We start from the raw sequence: 17563 nt of genomic DNA on the forward strand, positions 1-17563 counted from the left end.
GCAACACACGTGATAACTATCAGCTATGTTCAGCCAAAAAAAAAAAAAAGAAAACACAGCAATAACATGGAGAGCTAGAAACTCACAGCTAATAATCTTTTAAGCTGACGGTGAGAACAAACATCTCTTGCTGCTCACAAATAACATCTACCAGGCTTTAGTCTGTTCTTCTTGGCAAAGCTTACTGCTGCTCTTTGGACACCGGAGAAGCCGCTGCACTGTCTGATATTTCTAACCCTGTCTGAAAATCCAAACAAACTTGAGCCACAGACTACATGCTCTGCGGTGGGGTTTGATTACCTGCTCCACAGAGGAGTCTAGACTGTCCTTTGTTGTTCCTCAGCTGACAGATTTGGTAAGACACAGGGCTTCCATTTGCTTTGTGAGTGGCATTTCTTTTTTCAAGCCTACAGCTATTAATTGCCAGGAGAATACTTAATAAAAGGTCAAACACTGTTCTGCTAAGTGGTGAGTTTGCGTGTGTGCTCATTGTTTGTATATCCTTACATTTCTGCGAGAGAGATGGGGGGGGGGGGGGGGGGAGAGAGAGAGAGAGAGAGAGAGAGAGAGAGAGAGAGAGAGAGAGAGAGAGAGACAGACAGAGAGAGAGACAGACAGACAGACAGACAGACAGACAGACAGACAGACAGACAGACAGACAGACAGACAGACAGAGAGAGAGAGAGAGAGAGAGAGAGGCTTTTTAATTATTTGTATTATTTTTTACATTGTAGTTTAATACTGAAGATTAACAGTTTTTTTTGTTACAACATACTTCCATGTATTCTTTTTTAGCTTTGATGTCTTCACTATTAATCTACAAGATAGAAAATAATTAAATAAAACCAACAATTGTATAATCATTCTTTATTTTAATCTTTATTTCTTTTTCGTAATGAAAAGAAACATTCTGTTAGAGAAATGTGACATACGATGGCAGATCTAAATGTTCAAGTAAATAAGCAAAACATTCCACTGATCCAAATACTGTGTTACAAAACATTCATATGCCGCCCATTTGCACGTGCAGTTTGAATGGGTTGTAAAATTAAAGGGATGTGCAGTACTTCTTTCATGTGTTTCATTCGGCGCTGCTGTCTGGTAAACCTGTGGGTTATGAAGTCCAATGTTTGGCATTGAAGTTCAGATGAAGCACAAATACCGTCATATATAAACACAGATACTGCACAGGAACACAGCGACATATCAACCAATACAAAGCACAGCAAGTAACTTTCACCACTGGTAACTAAGTACATTACATTGTGTGGTATAATCAAAAAAAGACGCAGATGTTGAGCTTGTTTTAAAATGTAGCAGCAGAGCTGGTGCAATGTAATGTAGTGGCTAAACTAGGTGTGTGCATATACCAAATTAAGTTACACTGAATAAATAAACAATTAATCTTTTTTCTTTCTTTTTTAATTGTTAACCATGCTAGCAACATGGCTGCTATCTTTTTACACTAAAACAAGTACGGTCCTCTGAAATTCAACAGACACATTCATGGTCCCCACACAGTGACTCCTGTATCTAATCTGTTCTATTTCTGTTCCATTTGGCACACAGTCCCCAGACAATGAATAAAAACAATTTTATTTTTTTTTTCTTCAATTTTGCATCACGAGGTTCACATTTCTATGTTTTGTGAAATGCTGCAATTACAGATTTGCATTGCATTTGGTAATTTGTCCCCAACGGGTGAATCCTATTGGTGCAGAACCACAATGACAATCCAATTGTCATTGTTTTGGGAAAAGTTTCAAAAACTTTTCAGAAGATTTATATAACATTTACTACATCGTTCCCAGAGGTTTAATCCTAATGATTTTGATGATCCCATGACTTTGACTTGAGCTATAAATTACCATGGCACTCATATAGTGTAAGACTTACGCAGACATTCATGGTTTCCAGAAGATGTATCTAATGACTTGGGGTTTTTAAATCAAATGTTCTCCTCAGGATAAAATGCACATACTTCAGAGATCACTATTTGTTCTGAGGCCTTCATTTAGTCCAGTGCTTTGGTTTATGACAAACATTTTGCTAATCCAATGCTATTCCTTTCTGCACTTTTTTGTTTAGTGATTTCTTTTCGCATATGTTAGCATGCCATTTCAACCTTTGGTGTAACTTTGTAAACAAAAAAAAAGAGCTGCAAGGTAAAATGAAAAAGTAGGTATAAGTAGTGCAAGTACTGAGTACAGTGGCCCTGATGCTGTACCATGACTGCAGTTTTCTATTATGACATTCATTGATTTCCACTGGCAGCAGACTGAAATCAGTGTATCAAGGCTTCTCTTGTAAAGAACACCATGTAATTAGTTGTAAACAACTACTTATGATTAACATGCTTAGGTGCTGCTGATTCACTGGTACATTTGCTTATGATGAAGTGAAAAAACAAGAATCAGTGGTCTGTGCAGAAAAACAACCAGTAGCATAAAATGTGAGTTCCATGCGCTGTGTGGGGAATACACAAGCACACACAGTGGAGAAAGTGTTTCCCTCACACTCTGCAAAATGTGCACAACTGCTTCGGAGTTCTGACAAAACAAGCATTAGGTCACCTGGAGGCCATTTGTTTTGTGGAGGAAAACTGGGCCAATTTCGACAAATAAAAATCTCATGAGCCGTTAAATGAAAAAACAGGCTCTCATGCATGGTAACAAGTACTTGACAAGAACCAATTTAGCTTGCCAGAATAACAGATACTGGTACTACTCAGTGTTCCCAGTGGCGTTTAGTGTTTGTGAATAATTAGGTCCTCTCTGCTGTTTGCTTACTTGGTAGCACTCGTCTATAATGGATGCAGTCGATAGGATGGACTTGTTCTTGACATCACAACACTAAGTAAGACAATGAAAAGTGAAGGTAAAAAAGTCCTTATTCTTCAAAGTACATCTTTTTTTTCAATGAAGGTAACATTAAATAATTCGGAAATACAGTCTAGACATTGCTAATATGGTAAATGACTATTTTAGCTGGAAACAGCTGATTTGTAATGGAATATCCGCATAGAGGTACAGAGGAACATTTCCAGCAACCATCACTCCTGTGTTCTAATGCTACATTGTGTTATTCAGTCATGTCGAAAGGATAAGTAATGATTAGAAAACCCTTGTGCAATTATGTTTGGTGACCCCAAACTTTTGAACAGTGGTGCATGTGGGATGTCAAACCTATCTCCAAAATGAGTGGAGACATCGAAGGTTTCTGCAAAACTCCTGAGTGCAGTCTGTCTTTTTCAGGTCCATTAATAATGCTTTGAGAAACTTTTCTTTCTGCAGTATCTGCACATAACAATTACAGTCAGTTATGATTATCAAAACAAGACTTTCCCATCCACTTTCACTGTTTGAAACAGCTATGAACAATTTTGCCTCTAGATGTGTTTGGATGACAACACATACAGACCACTGGGTATTAAAACACACTAAGCAGTGGTTAAGATTGGGGAAAGATTATGATTATGGCGACAAAAACTCTTCTTATGTTTCGGTCAGGGTTAAGTCTGGTTTGGAATACATGAAACTCTGACAGTTGTTGACAAGACCGATGATAGTTTCTATCTTTCACAGCCTGTGCGTTGGTAGTGATCAACTTCCAGAAGGAACAGTGTGAATAAATGACAGCACACATGTATGATACAGGTTGTCTTGTGCTCTGGAAATGCCTAAAAAAGAAGCAAATGACTGAGGACCTGTCTGTGGGTTGCAACAAGAAAACCAAATGAGTCTGTCCATAAGCCAGTCTTTTGCCATGTTGTGTAGGAAGAGAACTTGGTGCTCCAACATTTCAACATCTTGGACAGGCTGTGGAAGTTATAAGTAAACAAAAAAATGTCACATGCTAGTGTTTTTGTCTGGATATGAAGACGAGTCCCAGATCTAACATCAATACTTGGCACAGTATGAGATACTTAGTTGTTGATGCTGATGCCCATATTTATATAAGCCATTCTTTATATTGTGTAGTCTGAACCCTGCCTTAGGGTTTTGGATACCGGCACATCTGTGATGACCTCAAACGCTACACCCTCTCTGTCTGCCTTACTACACAGATTGAACACTATTTCTTCTCACTGTGTTAGGGATACAGTGCCCATAAAAATAATTCACCCGTTTGGAAATTTTCCCTTTTGATTGCTCTTCAACATTGAATCAATTTAATTTACCTTTTCTGACAAGAATTTACAGAATTGTTTCATGTCAAAGTCAAAACTGATTTTAACAAACTTATATCAACTAAATAAAAATATAAAATATAAAACAAGTAATTCCATAAATGTTCACCCCTATTTAAAGTGACTCATCTAATTCAAACCACATACAGCCAATTTGTGCTAGAAGTCACACAGTTAGTGGACTTACTGTCATAAGGTAAATGTTCTGGAGTGGCAGAGTCAGAGCCCTGTACTCAATCCAGTTGACAACATAAGGCGGGATTTGAAAAGGGATTTTCACTCATGATCCCTGTGTCACCTGAGAGAGACACAGGCTCAGCGCTGTGATTGTGGGTTCATCTCCCAAATGCTGACTTAAATAGCATGAACACTGATGCAATCACTTGTTTTACATTTAATAATTTTAATTACCATTCTAAAATACTGTTTTCATTTTGACATGATAGAGTCTTTATTTGTAAACTATTGTCCAAAAAGTCAAAAAAACAACCACAGAGAAGTTAATTGCTCTCACGAACCTCATGATTTCTGCATACCTCATGGCTTCATCAATACCAGGGAAAGCACTAATGGCCACCTGCATCATCTTCTTGCTAATACTGAGCATGCTGTCCTGCTCGAAGAACTCGTCAGGCAATTCTGCCATGCCAAGACTTGGGTCAATCTCCATTGCAAAGAGGCTGTCACAGCCCTTAACCGTCAGCTTCTTTTAATCCTCATAAACACTGGTTGCTGAAAAATGCATGTACTGTATGCTTTGTTTTTAACTGCTTGCACTTGCTATGGTTTTCATTCAGAACGTATGCTCAAAAGCATCAGAGATGTTATGGGCAGGATATGTGGAGATGATGAGGACGCTCTCCTGGATAGCAGCCAGCTGGACAACCAAACTCCACCTTTTCCACCCACAAATATCCATCCATCCATCCATCCATCCATCCATCCATGCATTCTCTATACACCGCTTTATCCTCACTAGGGTCGCGGGGGGTGCTGGAGCCTATCCCAGCTGACTCGGGTGAAGGCAGGGGACACCCTGGACAGGTCGCCAGTCTGTTACAGGGCTACACATACAGACAAACAATCACACTTGCATTCACACCTACGGGCAATTTAGAGTAACCAATTTTTGGACTGTGGGAGGAAGCCGGAGTGCCCGGAGAAAACCCACGCATGCACAGGGAGAACTTGCAAACTCCATGCAGAAAGATCCCAGGTACAGGCCGGGATCTGAACCAGGGATCGTCTTGCTGCAAGGCGAAAGTGCTAACCACTACTCCACTGTGCAGCCCCCAACAAATATCCATTTCAGAGATTTCTGCTCATTCATGATTAAGTGTTGGAAAGCAATGAAAGGATAAAACTTCCAAGGGGTTGAATACCATTTAGAGGCACTGTAAATTCAAAGGTGCAGAACTGTTCAGCATGGATGTATTTCCCAGAGATACCTGACGGCTGCAATGGGCCGATAAGGATTTGTAGAAGGATGTAAGGAAATGAACTTTGAGTCAATACTTTATATTAAAAGCAAAGCATCTTGTGCGACCCAACATACCCACAGCACGAGCTTCATTCTCTCGGCCTTTCGAAAAGCTGTTGCTGACTCACTCATGAAAAATGATGTTAATTGCTTTTCTCTTATCCTCTGTAGCAGCTCTCGTGTGCTTTAGCTGAAGAACAGTCCAGATTGTTTCTACGTCTTTATTTTTCTCCTAAGGAAAAACTTAGACACCCCAGATCTTTGTCTGCTGCTGAGAAAGCATTACAGCAGGAGTCTTCAATCCGTTGAGGTGTTCCTTTCTCCAGGTGAGCATGTTCGAGTCAATGCATCACTTCTAATGCCTCTTGTTATGCACAAGCACTTTAAATAATCAATTACACCCACTTCTGTTCTGGGGGCGCACTTTTTCTCAAGGCTGTCATGAAGGCTGAAAAGTATTACCAAAGATAAGCATATTTTCTGTTTGCAGTATTTACAAAAATCCGATGGACATCACAGCCTACGCAATGCGACAAGGACGCTCTATTATCTGAACTCACCTCCTGTTCAACAAAAGTCTTTCTGAGAAGCTGCCTGCGTCTAATCCAAAACACGCAAGAGAAGTAAGAGGTTATGCTGCAAGTGATTTTTCCTATACAGCTGTCAGTGCAGCTTCGATTGAAGAGAAAAACCTGCTCTTTTTGCTGTTTTTTTTTTTTTTCAAACATGAAAGTCAGGTATAGCCACAGATATTGACCCAGAATAACACAAAGGAGGGTTACATCATAACTGTTTTTGTGTTGAAAGTTTTTTGGCAGAGGCCATTTTTTTAGATAAAGAACTTTTGAGAGTTTTATAAGTTGATGTTGAAGAACACCGAAAAAGTAGTCATATACACTGTACAACAATAAATGAATGTGAATGATTGGTCCAATAAAACATACATAGAAACATATCGTATAACATATTTACATCAATATCTATCGATTTTAAGGATTTACTCTGATTATGTTCATCTTTTTTCATTCTTACATTATCATATATTCTTTTGCTTTTTGTTTTATTTCACAAACTCATGTTATGCTGGATGAAGTTATAATAACACGTACAAAAATATGCGTCTGAAATGAATCACATTGGTGTCTGAGTGGCCACTTGACCTCACATGACAATGATGGTCACCACAATGCTAGATAAGCCTACGCCAACAGTCTTCAACCCAATAGCAGAACTGCCTCGGACCAGTAATCACAAAGCAGCAGCGGGTCGGCTTTTGGTGTGAGGAAACACAGTGCGTTCTGTTGCATCTCCATCAGTACGCCGTCTCTTTGATGATGTTGGTGTGGAGGGTGTGGTTGCTGGAGATGCTGATGGAGTGGCGGGTCAGAGGGTGTGGGTGCCTCCGGGGCGTATGACGGCAGGGGAGGCAGAAGTAGCGCAGCGTGGAGAAGAAGATCTGGCGGTAGGTTGCAGACACCAGGTTGTAGAGGACGGGATTGATGGCGGAGCTGACGTAGAACAGGACGTTGGTGAGCATGTAGAAATAGTGGTAGAAGTCATACAAGTCACTGCAAGAGAACAGAAGACACGGAAAGAGAGAAAGAAATGGTTATGTGTGGTCTGTTTAGCTTAGGTTAAGTACAAATATGTCACATGTTAACATCATATTATATAGAGATGTTTTAGATTAAGGAATTTTAAAGTTTAAACTGTCCCAAAGCTCACTTAATTTTTTGTTTGGCATAATCCCTTTCTTCATTTCAGCATTTATCAGAGAAGTAACCCATTTTTGTATTTTCCTTGTGTCCCTTAACATTGACAATTAAATGTAACAAAGTAAGAGACACTGCTCAGATTCCAACACGGTCTCACGGGGATTCGTGAAACTGTTACGTAAATTTTTTGTTTCTTTTTCGTGCGCACCAACACGATTTCGTCATGTTTTTCGTGCCGCTCACCACGAAACCCGCTGTGGTAATCACAGCTGAAAGTGGTTTATACCAGCGGATTCATGACGATCTAAGCTGTTCATCGGCGTATACTGCTTGTGTGATCGCGTTTGCGGCCGCCGGCCGCCGGACATTCTTGAAATTCCTATGCAAATTGGTAAGTGTACCACCGGGTTATGGTTAGGTTATGGTTAGGTTATGGTTAGGGTTATGGTTAGGGTTATGGTTAGGGACGATGTCATGCAAAATATAGCGTTGGATTCGCCATGGTTTTACATTAAAAATATAATACACACATTCGTTTGAAATACGTTCTGGGTGGCACGAAAAGTCCGCCGTTTAAAATACATTGGTGCGCATTTCGTGGTGAGCGGCACGAAAAACATGACGAAATCGTGTTGGTGCGCACGAAACGGAAAAAAAAATTTACGTAACAGTTTCACGAATCCTCGTGAGATCGGGCTGCAGATTCTGGGTGGATGTAAACCCCTCTGTTTTTTTGTATTTTTGTGTTTAACAAAAAATAAAACAAAAAGGAAAATTGGCTTCATTGAAAAGTTTCCACTGACCATTTACATTTAAATCCAATTCTCAAATCCTTCCTTCCTTAACTGATAATCTGGAAACTGCTACATCTGCTCTATATTTCTGTATCCAAATAAAATAAATAATATGACATCAACAGCAATCAGTCCATTAACCAGTGGTGTAGTGGTCCCTGGAGAAGTGGGTATACTCTTAATTTTCACCTTTTTTTAATGGGTCCAGAAAAACGCCCTGTTTTAGAAACAGTGACATAGAAGACTACTCTATTCAATTTATTCAGTCATTTCTACTTGCCCACTATTATAAAATTATCATGACTTGATTAGGAGCAGTTTGTAGTTATTACTGGTCACACAAGCAAACTGGATTAATGTAACATGTATTTATCATGAGGCAAACATGGTGTTTCAGTTACTTTTGAACATTTATTTAAATAAAATACTTCAAATATAAAGTTGACAGTGCATCCTTGTTCATATTTCATCATGAATAAAACCTACAACTCATTCTCTTCCAAACATCAAAACCAATCAGATAAACTCAAAAGTGCACTTTCAAAACTGAAATAAATCATTTGGTTTTCAATAGCTGAACACTATTTTAGCATAATTTGTCAGATATACAGAAATATCTATACAAATATTGAATATCATCATTTTTTTTAAATTAATGCTTTGTTTTCACAATGTTCATTTAAATCATTCAACGAAGTAATATGTTACAACAAAACAATATTTGGTTAACAATGAACAAAAATACATGCATTTACAACACATCAACAGAAATATACTCTCTCAACCCAGCCCTAGGTTTCTGACCTTTGCTCATACTATAGTATATTCCAGACAGATTTGCTTTCAGCAGGAGTTTTCACATAGCACTGTCAAGAACGCACAGAAGAGGCAGCACGATGGCTCTTCAACCAGGTCCTTGTATATTTTCTAGGATCAAACTTGGAAATTAGTGGGCCATTGATATTAACTGTCATTAAGTTTGATATGTTTGAAATCAGAAGGACAGCCCTCTTGTCTGAGCTTATGTTGTTCATAATTCTAAAGTTCCTCTCACACTCTGCTGTACTGACAGGGAATGTTTTCATACAGTTCATAAGTGGTTTTAGGTCCTTGGGCTCACTACTGGGCTCTTCCAGTAAGTCCCGCATCCCATTCAGTGCTTGGTCTGTGCACAAGTTAAATTGCTTGCATAGTCGCTTAACTTGTTCTTCACCATGGCGGATGCTGGGCTTTGATGGTCACTTACTCTGATCAAGGATGCTGCTTGTAAATGGGCATTGGAAAAATAAAAGAACATCTTCTCTTGTCTTAAGTGCAAATCAGGGGAAAAAAAAAAGATTACACCAAACTTAAAAAAATATTTTCCATTTTGTTACATTTGATTTTTTATTGTTAATGGATATTGAAAAGACAAATAAATAAATAACAAATAAAAATGGATCTGTTTCCTTGTTTTTGTTTTGTTATTTGTAGGGAAAACTTCAGATAAAACCTATTGTGTGAATTCTTTGGTTGTTAAACAGTCTAACAAGATTTGCTCAGCCTGCCAAAGAGAGTGATGTCTCACGCCTACTGAGGGCTGGTGAGCATGTGTTATACTAACCTAATAAAGCCCAGTTTTTGCCCTGCTGGTCCACTACCACAAACAATCCCAACACCAGACCACTGAGGTAGCCTTTCCAAGTTTTTACTGTGGGCTTCCCACTAGAGACTGACATTTTTTCGGGATTCCTGCGGGTCACGGGATTCCCGTGGGATTCCCGCGGGATGGGAGTCAGCTTTACTATTGATCACGTGATTGGGACGGTACAGGATAAAAAGTTAACGGGAGCAGACGGGAGCGGGAACCAATCAATAAGACAAAATATAATTTATGACATGCGTCGCCATTTTGTAGATTTTTTGCCAATAAGCCGACACTGTAATGGAAGTAAAAAGAACTACACGGCCCAGAAGCCAACAGTGCAGGACAGGAGTGAAAATCCACTCCCGTGTCACTCTCTACTTCCCACCAATTGATGTCTTTACAACGCTGTCACAGCCACCGCAAGAGGATGGGAAAAGGAAATGTTAAGTCTACTGGAATTAAGCAGACACATACTGAAAAGGAAGATCAACTTTTGAAGACCGTGTGAAGCAAATCTAATCCTCAGTTGGCAGAAAAGGGCAAATAAACTCTGACTTTTCTCTGCTTAGACAACCGTAGAGAGCTCTACTGCAACTTAAAGTAAAAGGAACAAACCCATGGAATTTCCAATCCCACAAGGAACTGGAATATCATACTATATAAATGTTATATAATACACAAGGGAGCTTTAAATCTACATATTGAACTGCCTGACCAGACTCTGTTAGACTGATTGAAGTTGGATGGAAGGAGGGAGATGGAGATTAAGCTGCATGGCAGGAGGGAAACATTAAGGATATAAAGATTACATAAGATGGGAGGAGTTCTGAGAGAGAGGGGAAAGAAACAAGTGGAGATGAGAGGAGAATGAAATAATCTACAGTATTTAAGCATATTAGAAATCAAGCAAGGGTAGCTGCAAAACAGAAACGGGGAGACACATTAAAACACATTAGCTGTGTTTGTTACTGATGAGACTGTTGCAGCTGTACCTCTGATGTAAAGATTTGGGAAAACTGGGAATCACAGAAAACAAGGCAACAACTGAGGAGCCTGTAGTGCTTAAAAAAAAGAAGAAAAAAGATGTTTCACTTGAGCCAATATAAATATTAATTTTCAGTCTGATTGGACAAACAATTATCCACTTGGAACAGCTGTTCTTTCCATCCTATTCTTGGCTGACTTAATAACCCATTACTCAAGAAATATAAAGTAAATAGTTAAAAGCTTTGCAGCAGTTATGATGTTCTTTTGAGAAAAGAATAATTGGTTTTGGACATATTACTGGAAACAGCATCCAACATTCAAGCCTCGGGGTGGCTGGAGCAAGAATCCAAGGAATCAACTTCACTGGCGCGTCGCTAACAGCAGCACTTTATAATTGTGTATAGATGAAAGTTGATGCATTCCACTGACTTCCACAATTCCAAAAAGCCAACACAGATTTCTAACCCACTGTTTGTGATTTCAGCTGCTAACGCCAACATTCATCTTGCTAAGCTGCTTTGACGTGCAGCAAGTTCAGTTTGCTTTGGATCCACAAGTGAGCTGATTATTGCACAGATTTCCACTCGACACAACTTCATGTTTTTGTAACCAAAAATACTAAAAGTCTACATAATGCAAATAAATCTGAACATTAGGCAGCATTAAGTGACAAAGATGGTGTATTAATAAACATAAAATGCAACAAAGTGCAATAGTAACAGATTTACAGGAATAAAACTGTATAAGACATACAGCTTAGAAAACCTTTTTATATTATATCAATACATGCAACACTTTATGTTAAAAAATATGACATCCTGAACCTTTATGGGCTAATCACACTAGTTGATTGAGACAGTTTTGAGTCATTATATTCTGTGAATAAGTTTGTGTATGTAAATTAAAAAGTGGAATTATGCTTACAAGAACAGATCTGCAAGAAAACAAGAATACAGACACATTAATGTTAAATGAAGAGGGATACAGTGACATTTCTGACTGGCTTGGAATCAGTCAGTCAGCTTGGAATCCACAAGACACTTGTCTGATAACAGCCAATATTCTGCTATCTTCCTGTAAAATGATTCATACATGCATGGAAGTCAGTGGTATTCATGACTTTAGCGAAGAACTGATCATAACGTGATGTGAATAACGGCTTTGTTTACGTTTTCGTGTTCCGACTTATGGTGAAAATCGACTTACATCACACCACAGAAGCGGAACTCCGGCGTAAGTCGAGTAGTGACTGTAGGGCACACATTGTTTGCACACTTGAAGTTTGTTAGCATATATGGAGTAATGTGATTTGTGTAGGCTATGCTGCTGTTTGCCTTCTGTTCTTGGGTGCCTCTACTTTAACCTGGCTTTATTTTCTTTATCTGACTGAGGTTTGAGCAAATTATTGGTAAAATCCATGGCACTGACTGTGGTTTGGAAAAACCCATGAGCAGTTCTGCTCCTTGAATATTTGCAGGTCACTGTTTAACCCTCTGAACTCCCACCCTTGGGTTGGAGAGATGTGTTATCTTTAAAGACCAGACAGAAACTGTACAGCAAGAATTATCCTTTTTAAAACTTTTTTTTTTTAAATTCTCTCATCAAAGTCACTTTATTCTACATGTCTCACATAAAAAAAAAAAATGCACTAACTAGATTCTGGAAAAAGGGAAAATTCTAGACAAATTAGCACAACTGAAAAACCATGACTGAATCAGCTGCAGCCGACAACATGTTGGAAATCATCAAGAGTTGCAGCTCTAAGTCAGATTCACCTCCAATCAATTTGTTTAGCTGTTGATAAATGGCACGAAGAGCCAGTTCATCCGCCTTCAGCAACGGGAAAACACGGCATGCTCAATTAAAGAATCTCCTGCTAGAGGAAGCTCGGGCTCTTTCAGAAGCACTTCTTTTCCTAAAGCTGCAGCAGCCAGTTATGTAACAAAAAATGATGCAGAATTAGACCAAACTGCAGGCGACATACAGAAAAGACAAGTACTAAAACAAATATGAGAGGAGCAATTGAAATCAAAAGTGCTGTCCGTGGGATCAAAATAACTCAATCCATTTGCACGAGTTCCTCTTTAACATGTCTTACACCTCCATACAGCCTATAATCAGCAGTATAAGGAGCCTCTGCCTCTTTGCCATGAATGGATTCTCACCTGCCAAAGACGAATCAGTCTGCATAAGTATCCTAAAATATCTACGATCAACTCAAGGAGGACCTACTCACATGTTATTCCATAACATATGAACTTCAAAGCTCAGACAAATACAGCTTTGGAAATAATTATTGGACGAACAGGTTTTCAACAAGGATAGTTTTTTTCTTTAGTTCGAGCATAGTGGTTAAATAATTACAGCATGTTCTGAAAATGGAAGTAAACAAATTATTTTATTGCATGTAAAAAAAATAATTAAAACTCACACTAGATGATTGACTTTGTCCACACCTGTATGTGTCACTCAACAATATCTAAAAGAAGACAACTGTGGGATAGATAACTGTTTGTCAACAACAAGACAAAGAGGCCACTGTGGTCTAATAATTAATTCCAAAGTCATACAAATTTGACAAGTATTCAGATTTAGAATGTAACAATACTACAACATAGAAATACTCGATTTCAAGCAAAGCTTTGAAATTTGTACTTCAAATGTCTCCCTTTGCCATATTGTTGGGTTCTTACTACTGATGAACTGGTGTAGAGGTGGTCTTCAAAGATGTAATCTATAACAGTGCTTCATATTGACTTAATACAATTTCGAAGCACGGAAAATATTGAAATAAATAGAAAATAGTAAGTGGAGCAGTCAGAGTGAGAGAGATGTTATATATTTCCAAATGCAAAAGATTTCAGTAAAGTACAAAATTATTCAAACTCCAGCAAAGTATGCATGTGAAGTACAATACTACCGTAACATAATGTAATACAGACTTTTGTTATAGCCAGTAATCCGGAGGTTAATGCAACAGGACAAGCTAATGACTGCTAGCTCACCACAGACCACCATGGTGCAGTTAGCATGCTAATTATGAGGACAAGCTAATAGCTGGATGGTCAGTGCAGACATTCAGCAGAGCGGTGGTTATTGTGCTATTATTGGGCACATTTTAGAACCATGAACATACAATACATGTATGATTAAAATAAGTCAGATTAACACGTGATCAATCAGAGTGGGGTGTTATTTTTAGCATTAGATATTCATCTAATTTATTGTCATGGAAGCTGTGCACCATTATTTATGCTACGTTTAACATTTTTAAAAAGACCATTGACCATTTGCTGATAGGAAACAAAATGATAATTGGACCATTACAAAATCGACCGAATACATCATTTTCTTATAAGTTCAAATGTCTATTCAAATCATTGCTCAATTATATAATTGTAGATACAGAATGTTTGATTTTGTAGTCATTAATAGACTGGAGGAGCTTTAAAAAACAGTGTTGTAACAGAAAAAAACAAACGAAAAAATTGTTTTGCTTTAATGTTAAAAAAAAATCAGCTAAGGAAATGCTTAAGAATATGGATCCTACTGTTCAAGACTCATTGTTGAAAGTAAAAGCCAACAGGATGCTAGTTTTATTCTCACTCCATTCCATCCACTGCTTCACTGTTTTCTGGCTCCATTAGTGTCAAGAAAATTGATAGCTAGGCACATTTCAACAGGTGAGCAGGAGAGATCAGAAAATCTAATTTCCTAAATCTCCTTCCAACTGACTGTGACCGACCGACTTTATTTGATTGCTGCCTTTCACCATCTGAAAAACAAACATAATTCCAAAATGACACCCTGTTACATGTGAAATTGAAGACGGCCGTTCTTTCATGCTGTAGAGAGAGGGAGGGTTGACTTGTGCCACAGCCATCGTGACGCTGCACCCTGCAGTTTCCCTGGTGCCTGTAGCATAAAACCTACTGAGAGAATAATAACAGTGCTTGAATCTCAATGATAACTCCGCTGCAGGCATGATGCCAAGGACCAATGCAGCACATCACTGTTAGCATAATCCATTTATTTTACAGACAACATTTTTGGCAAGTGGTGCAGCATGGCAACAAGTGGTTTATACCAGTTGCTTATGAATAAGTAATGTAAGTATTTTGATTAATAATGTAAGCTTTTTACAGAAAACTTTGAATGTGTAACTACTTTCCATAAATATACAGAAGAGCATGAAATATATGATAGAGATTAACATGTCAAGAAGCTTTGATGTAGAAACAAGGCTAATTAAAAATGTGTTTCAAGCTCTATCTTCCTCCTCAGGCAACGATGGGGAGGAGAAACCCTAAAATAAGAAACGTGACACGATCAATGTCTGAGGCACACACTGTTCCTGATCACCAGCAAGTGATTAGAGGGGCTGTTATTTCATTAATACATGCTTAAATCATTAAAATATCAACATGCTGCATTTTACTTATTTACTTGTTTTTTCTTCACAGAATAATAAAGAATACTTCATTTTTCAACAGGATGAGGGACTTTATAGGGTTGAAACACTTGGAGAAACTTGGCATCGTGATTTGAAATTGCTTGCAAAACAAATAAGACAAAAGCATTCCAGAAAATGTATTTCATGATACTAAATTCCATATCTTCAACAATCCATCATCACATCCCTGTTCTTTGATTTTCCCTTTTCTGAAGTTTTTGAAGGAATCTTTAAATGTCACTTTTACAGTCTAAATCAAAACTTTATGCTTGTATGATTGTTGATAACAGATTTATTAAATATTATAGATATCTTTATATCTTGTAGAATTTTGCAGTGTTGCATATTTATCAATCCATCCATTATCTACACACCGCCTAATCCTCATTAGGGTTACATTGGATCTGGAGTCTATCCCAGCTGATTTAGGGTGAAGATAGGGGACACCCTGGACAGGTCCCCAGTCTATCAAAAGGCTACATATAGAGACAAACAAACACTCACATTCACACCTATGGACAATTTAGAAATACCTAATTTAGAATGAACCTTAGCATGTTTTTGGATTGTGGGAGGAAGTCGAAGTACCCAGAGAAAACCCAGGGAAGACCGGGACATGAACCGGGGATTTTCTAGCTGCACGGCAAAAGCGCAGTGGCAAAAGCCACTGTGCAGCCTCTGTTTACCAATGTAATCTGTAATGTCAGATATAATAGTATATAAGATTAGCTCAATAAAAGTTCATTTTTGAACATTGTTTTTGTTTTGGTCCAAACTAATAACAGATGAAAAAATCAAACTCTTTGCCTCAGTTAGTGTGACTATTTTTTAAGCACAATAGTGTTCTGCACGTATTAACTGTCTTTCATACAGTGCACAAAGATATGCTGGCAAAGCTATCAAAAATAACTGGATGCTGTTGTCATTGCAAAGTTTTCAGTGTGACTGTTAAATATGCAATTTCCCATAAGGTTTTACTAACAAAAGTAAAAAGTAAGCAAAAAAAAAAAAAGAAACAGCATATGATTGGTCTTACAAAATGATCATTACGAGTGTAAAACCAGATAAGGTTATTAACCTGAGTGATTGACATGGTAGTGATTTAAAATCGAGAAAAACAATACAAAATTCTCCTTTACCTGACTGTAAAACATAATAAAGCTCCGACTCTACAATGTTTTTAAATTATGGGGATTAACATCGGGAGAGCTCGAAAACTGGATTAGAATTTGTCAGGGATGTTGAAGGTTTTCAAATAAGACGAGATCTGACTGAAAACAAGCCTTAGAGATAAATCTTTAAGATAAATGGCAGCTTAGAGATTGGTCTGCAATTATTGGGGTCATCAGGGTCGAGGCTGACGTTTGTCAGGCGCGGTTCCACAATTGTCTGCTTGAAACTGAGCAGAGAGATGGCTCCATTTATTAGACAGCTATTAATTATAGCCACTTTTAGGTGGCAGAACACAGCGAAAACGCCCTTAAAGAGGCGAGACTGTAAAATACAGAAGGGGCAGCACATCTGAGTCATATAAGAAACAATTTCAGGCAGCCACAATGACAACACAGGTTGAAATTTGTGAAGATGGCTGACTGGATCAGGTATGTCTGAGAGAAAATGATCTGGCGGTGAGATGTGAGATTGAATGATATCTATTTTATTAAGAAAGAATTTCAGAAACTTCTCACAAGTTTCAGAAGTGGGAGCTGAGGTTGCTGCAGCAGTAATGGGGTTTATGAAAGAATTGATGGAGTTAAATAGAGTTTTAGGTCTTTGGACTTTTTTTTGGATTAGTTTTGCTGAACTGTGGCTGTCTTGAAAGTGCTTTGATTTTGCCTTCTAATAAAGTTGTGTCCTACTATGCACAACACTAGCAGTAATTTGCAAAATTATTGATACTGACATCAATATTATTGACACTTTTTATAAACTTGTCATTGTAACATTTTTCTTCTGGATCATTGTGTAATTGTTGTGTCATGTCAGTCAGTGTTCAGTTTTAGTCAGTAGCGGTGGCAGCAAAGTCCAACTCAGATGGGTATAGTCTGAATGATCCCAGAGCCAAATTGCTGCTGGTACACTGTACAGAGATTAGAATACAGAAACAGAACAAGAGAAGCACTCAGAGAGCACAGTACTCCACCATGGCTGCTCACTTGACGTATCATTGCCGATGGAGAAATCTTGAATACAAAATGACCTTATGCTGAGCACAGACATGTGTTATGTATGTGCACATTATGTATTATACAGAATTGCATGTAAATTACTCTTACAAATGTCTGCTTGATCGGTTCATCACTTTTGACAAGTCTTTG

At 38.2% G+C, this 17563-nt stretch overlaps 1 protein-coding gene across 1 annotated transcript in view; it reads right to left on the minus strand.

The window, feature by feature from the left end:
* Positions 1-860: 860 nt before the first annotated feature.
* The window catches only part of ntsr1 (neurotensin receptor 1 (high affinity)), a 75227-nt gene continuing 58524 nt past the window's right edge, over positions 861-17563 (minus strand). The window contains exon 4 of the mRNA XM_051950242.1: positions 861-7237. Within this exon, the coding sequence (XP_051806202.1) occupies positions 6982-7237 (256 nt within the window). The 3' untranslated portion in view covers positions 861-6981. The remainder of the gene's footprint in view (positions 7238-17563) is intronic.

The sequence above is a fragment of the Acanthochromis polyacanthus genome, chromosome 6 (assembly GCF_021347895.1).
Source record: "Acanthochromis polyacanthus isolate Apoly-LR-REF ecotype Palm Island chromosome 6, KAUST_Apoly_ChrSc, whole genome shotgun sequence".
NCBI lineage: Eukaryota > Metazoa > Chordata > Actinopteri > Pomacentridae > Acanthochromis > Acanthochromis polyacanthus.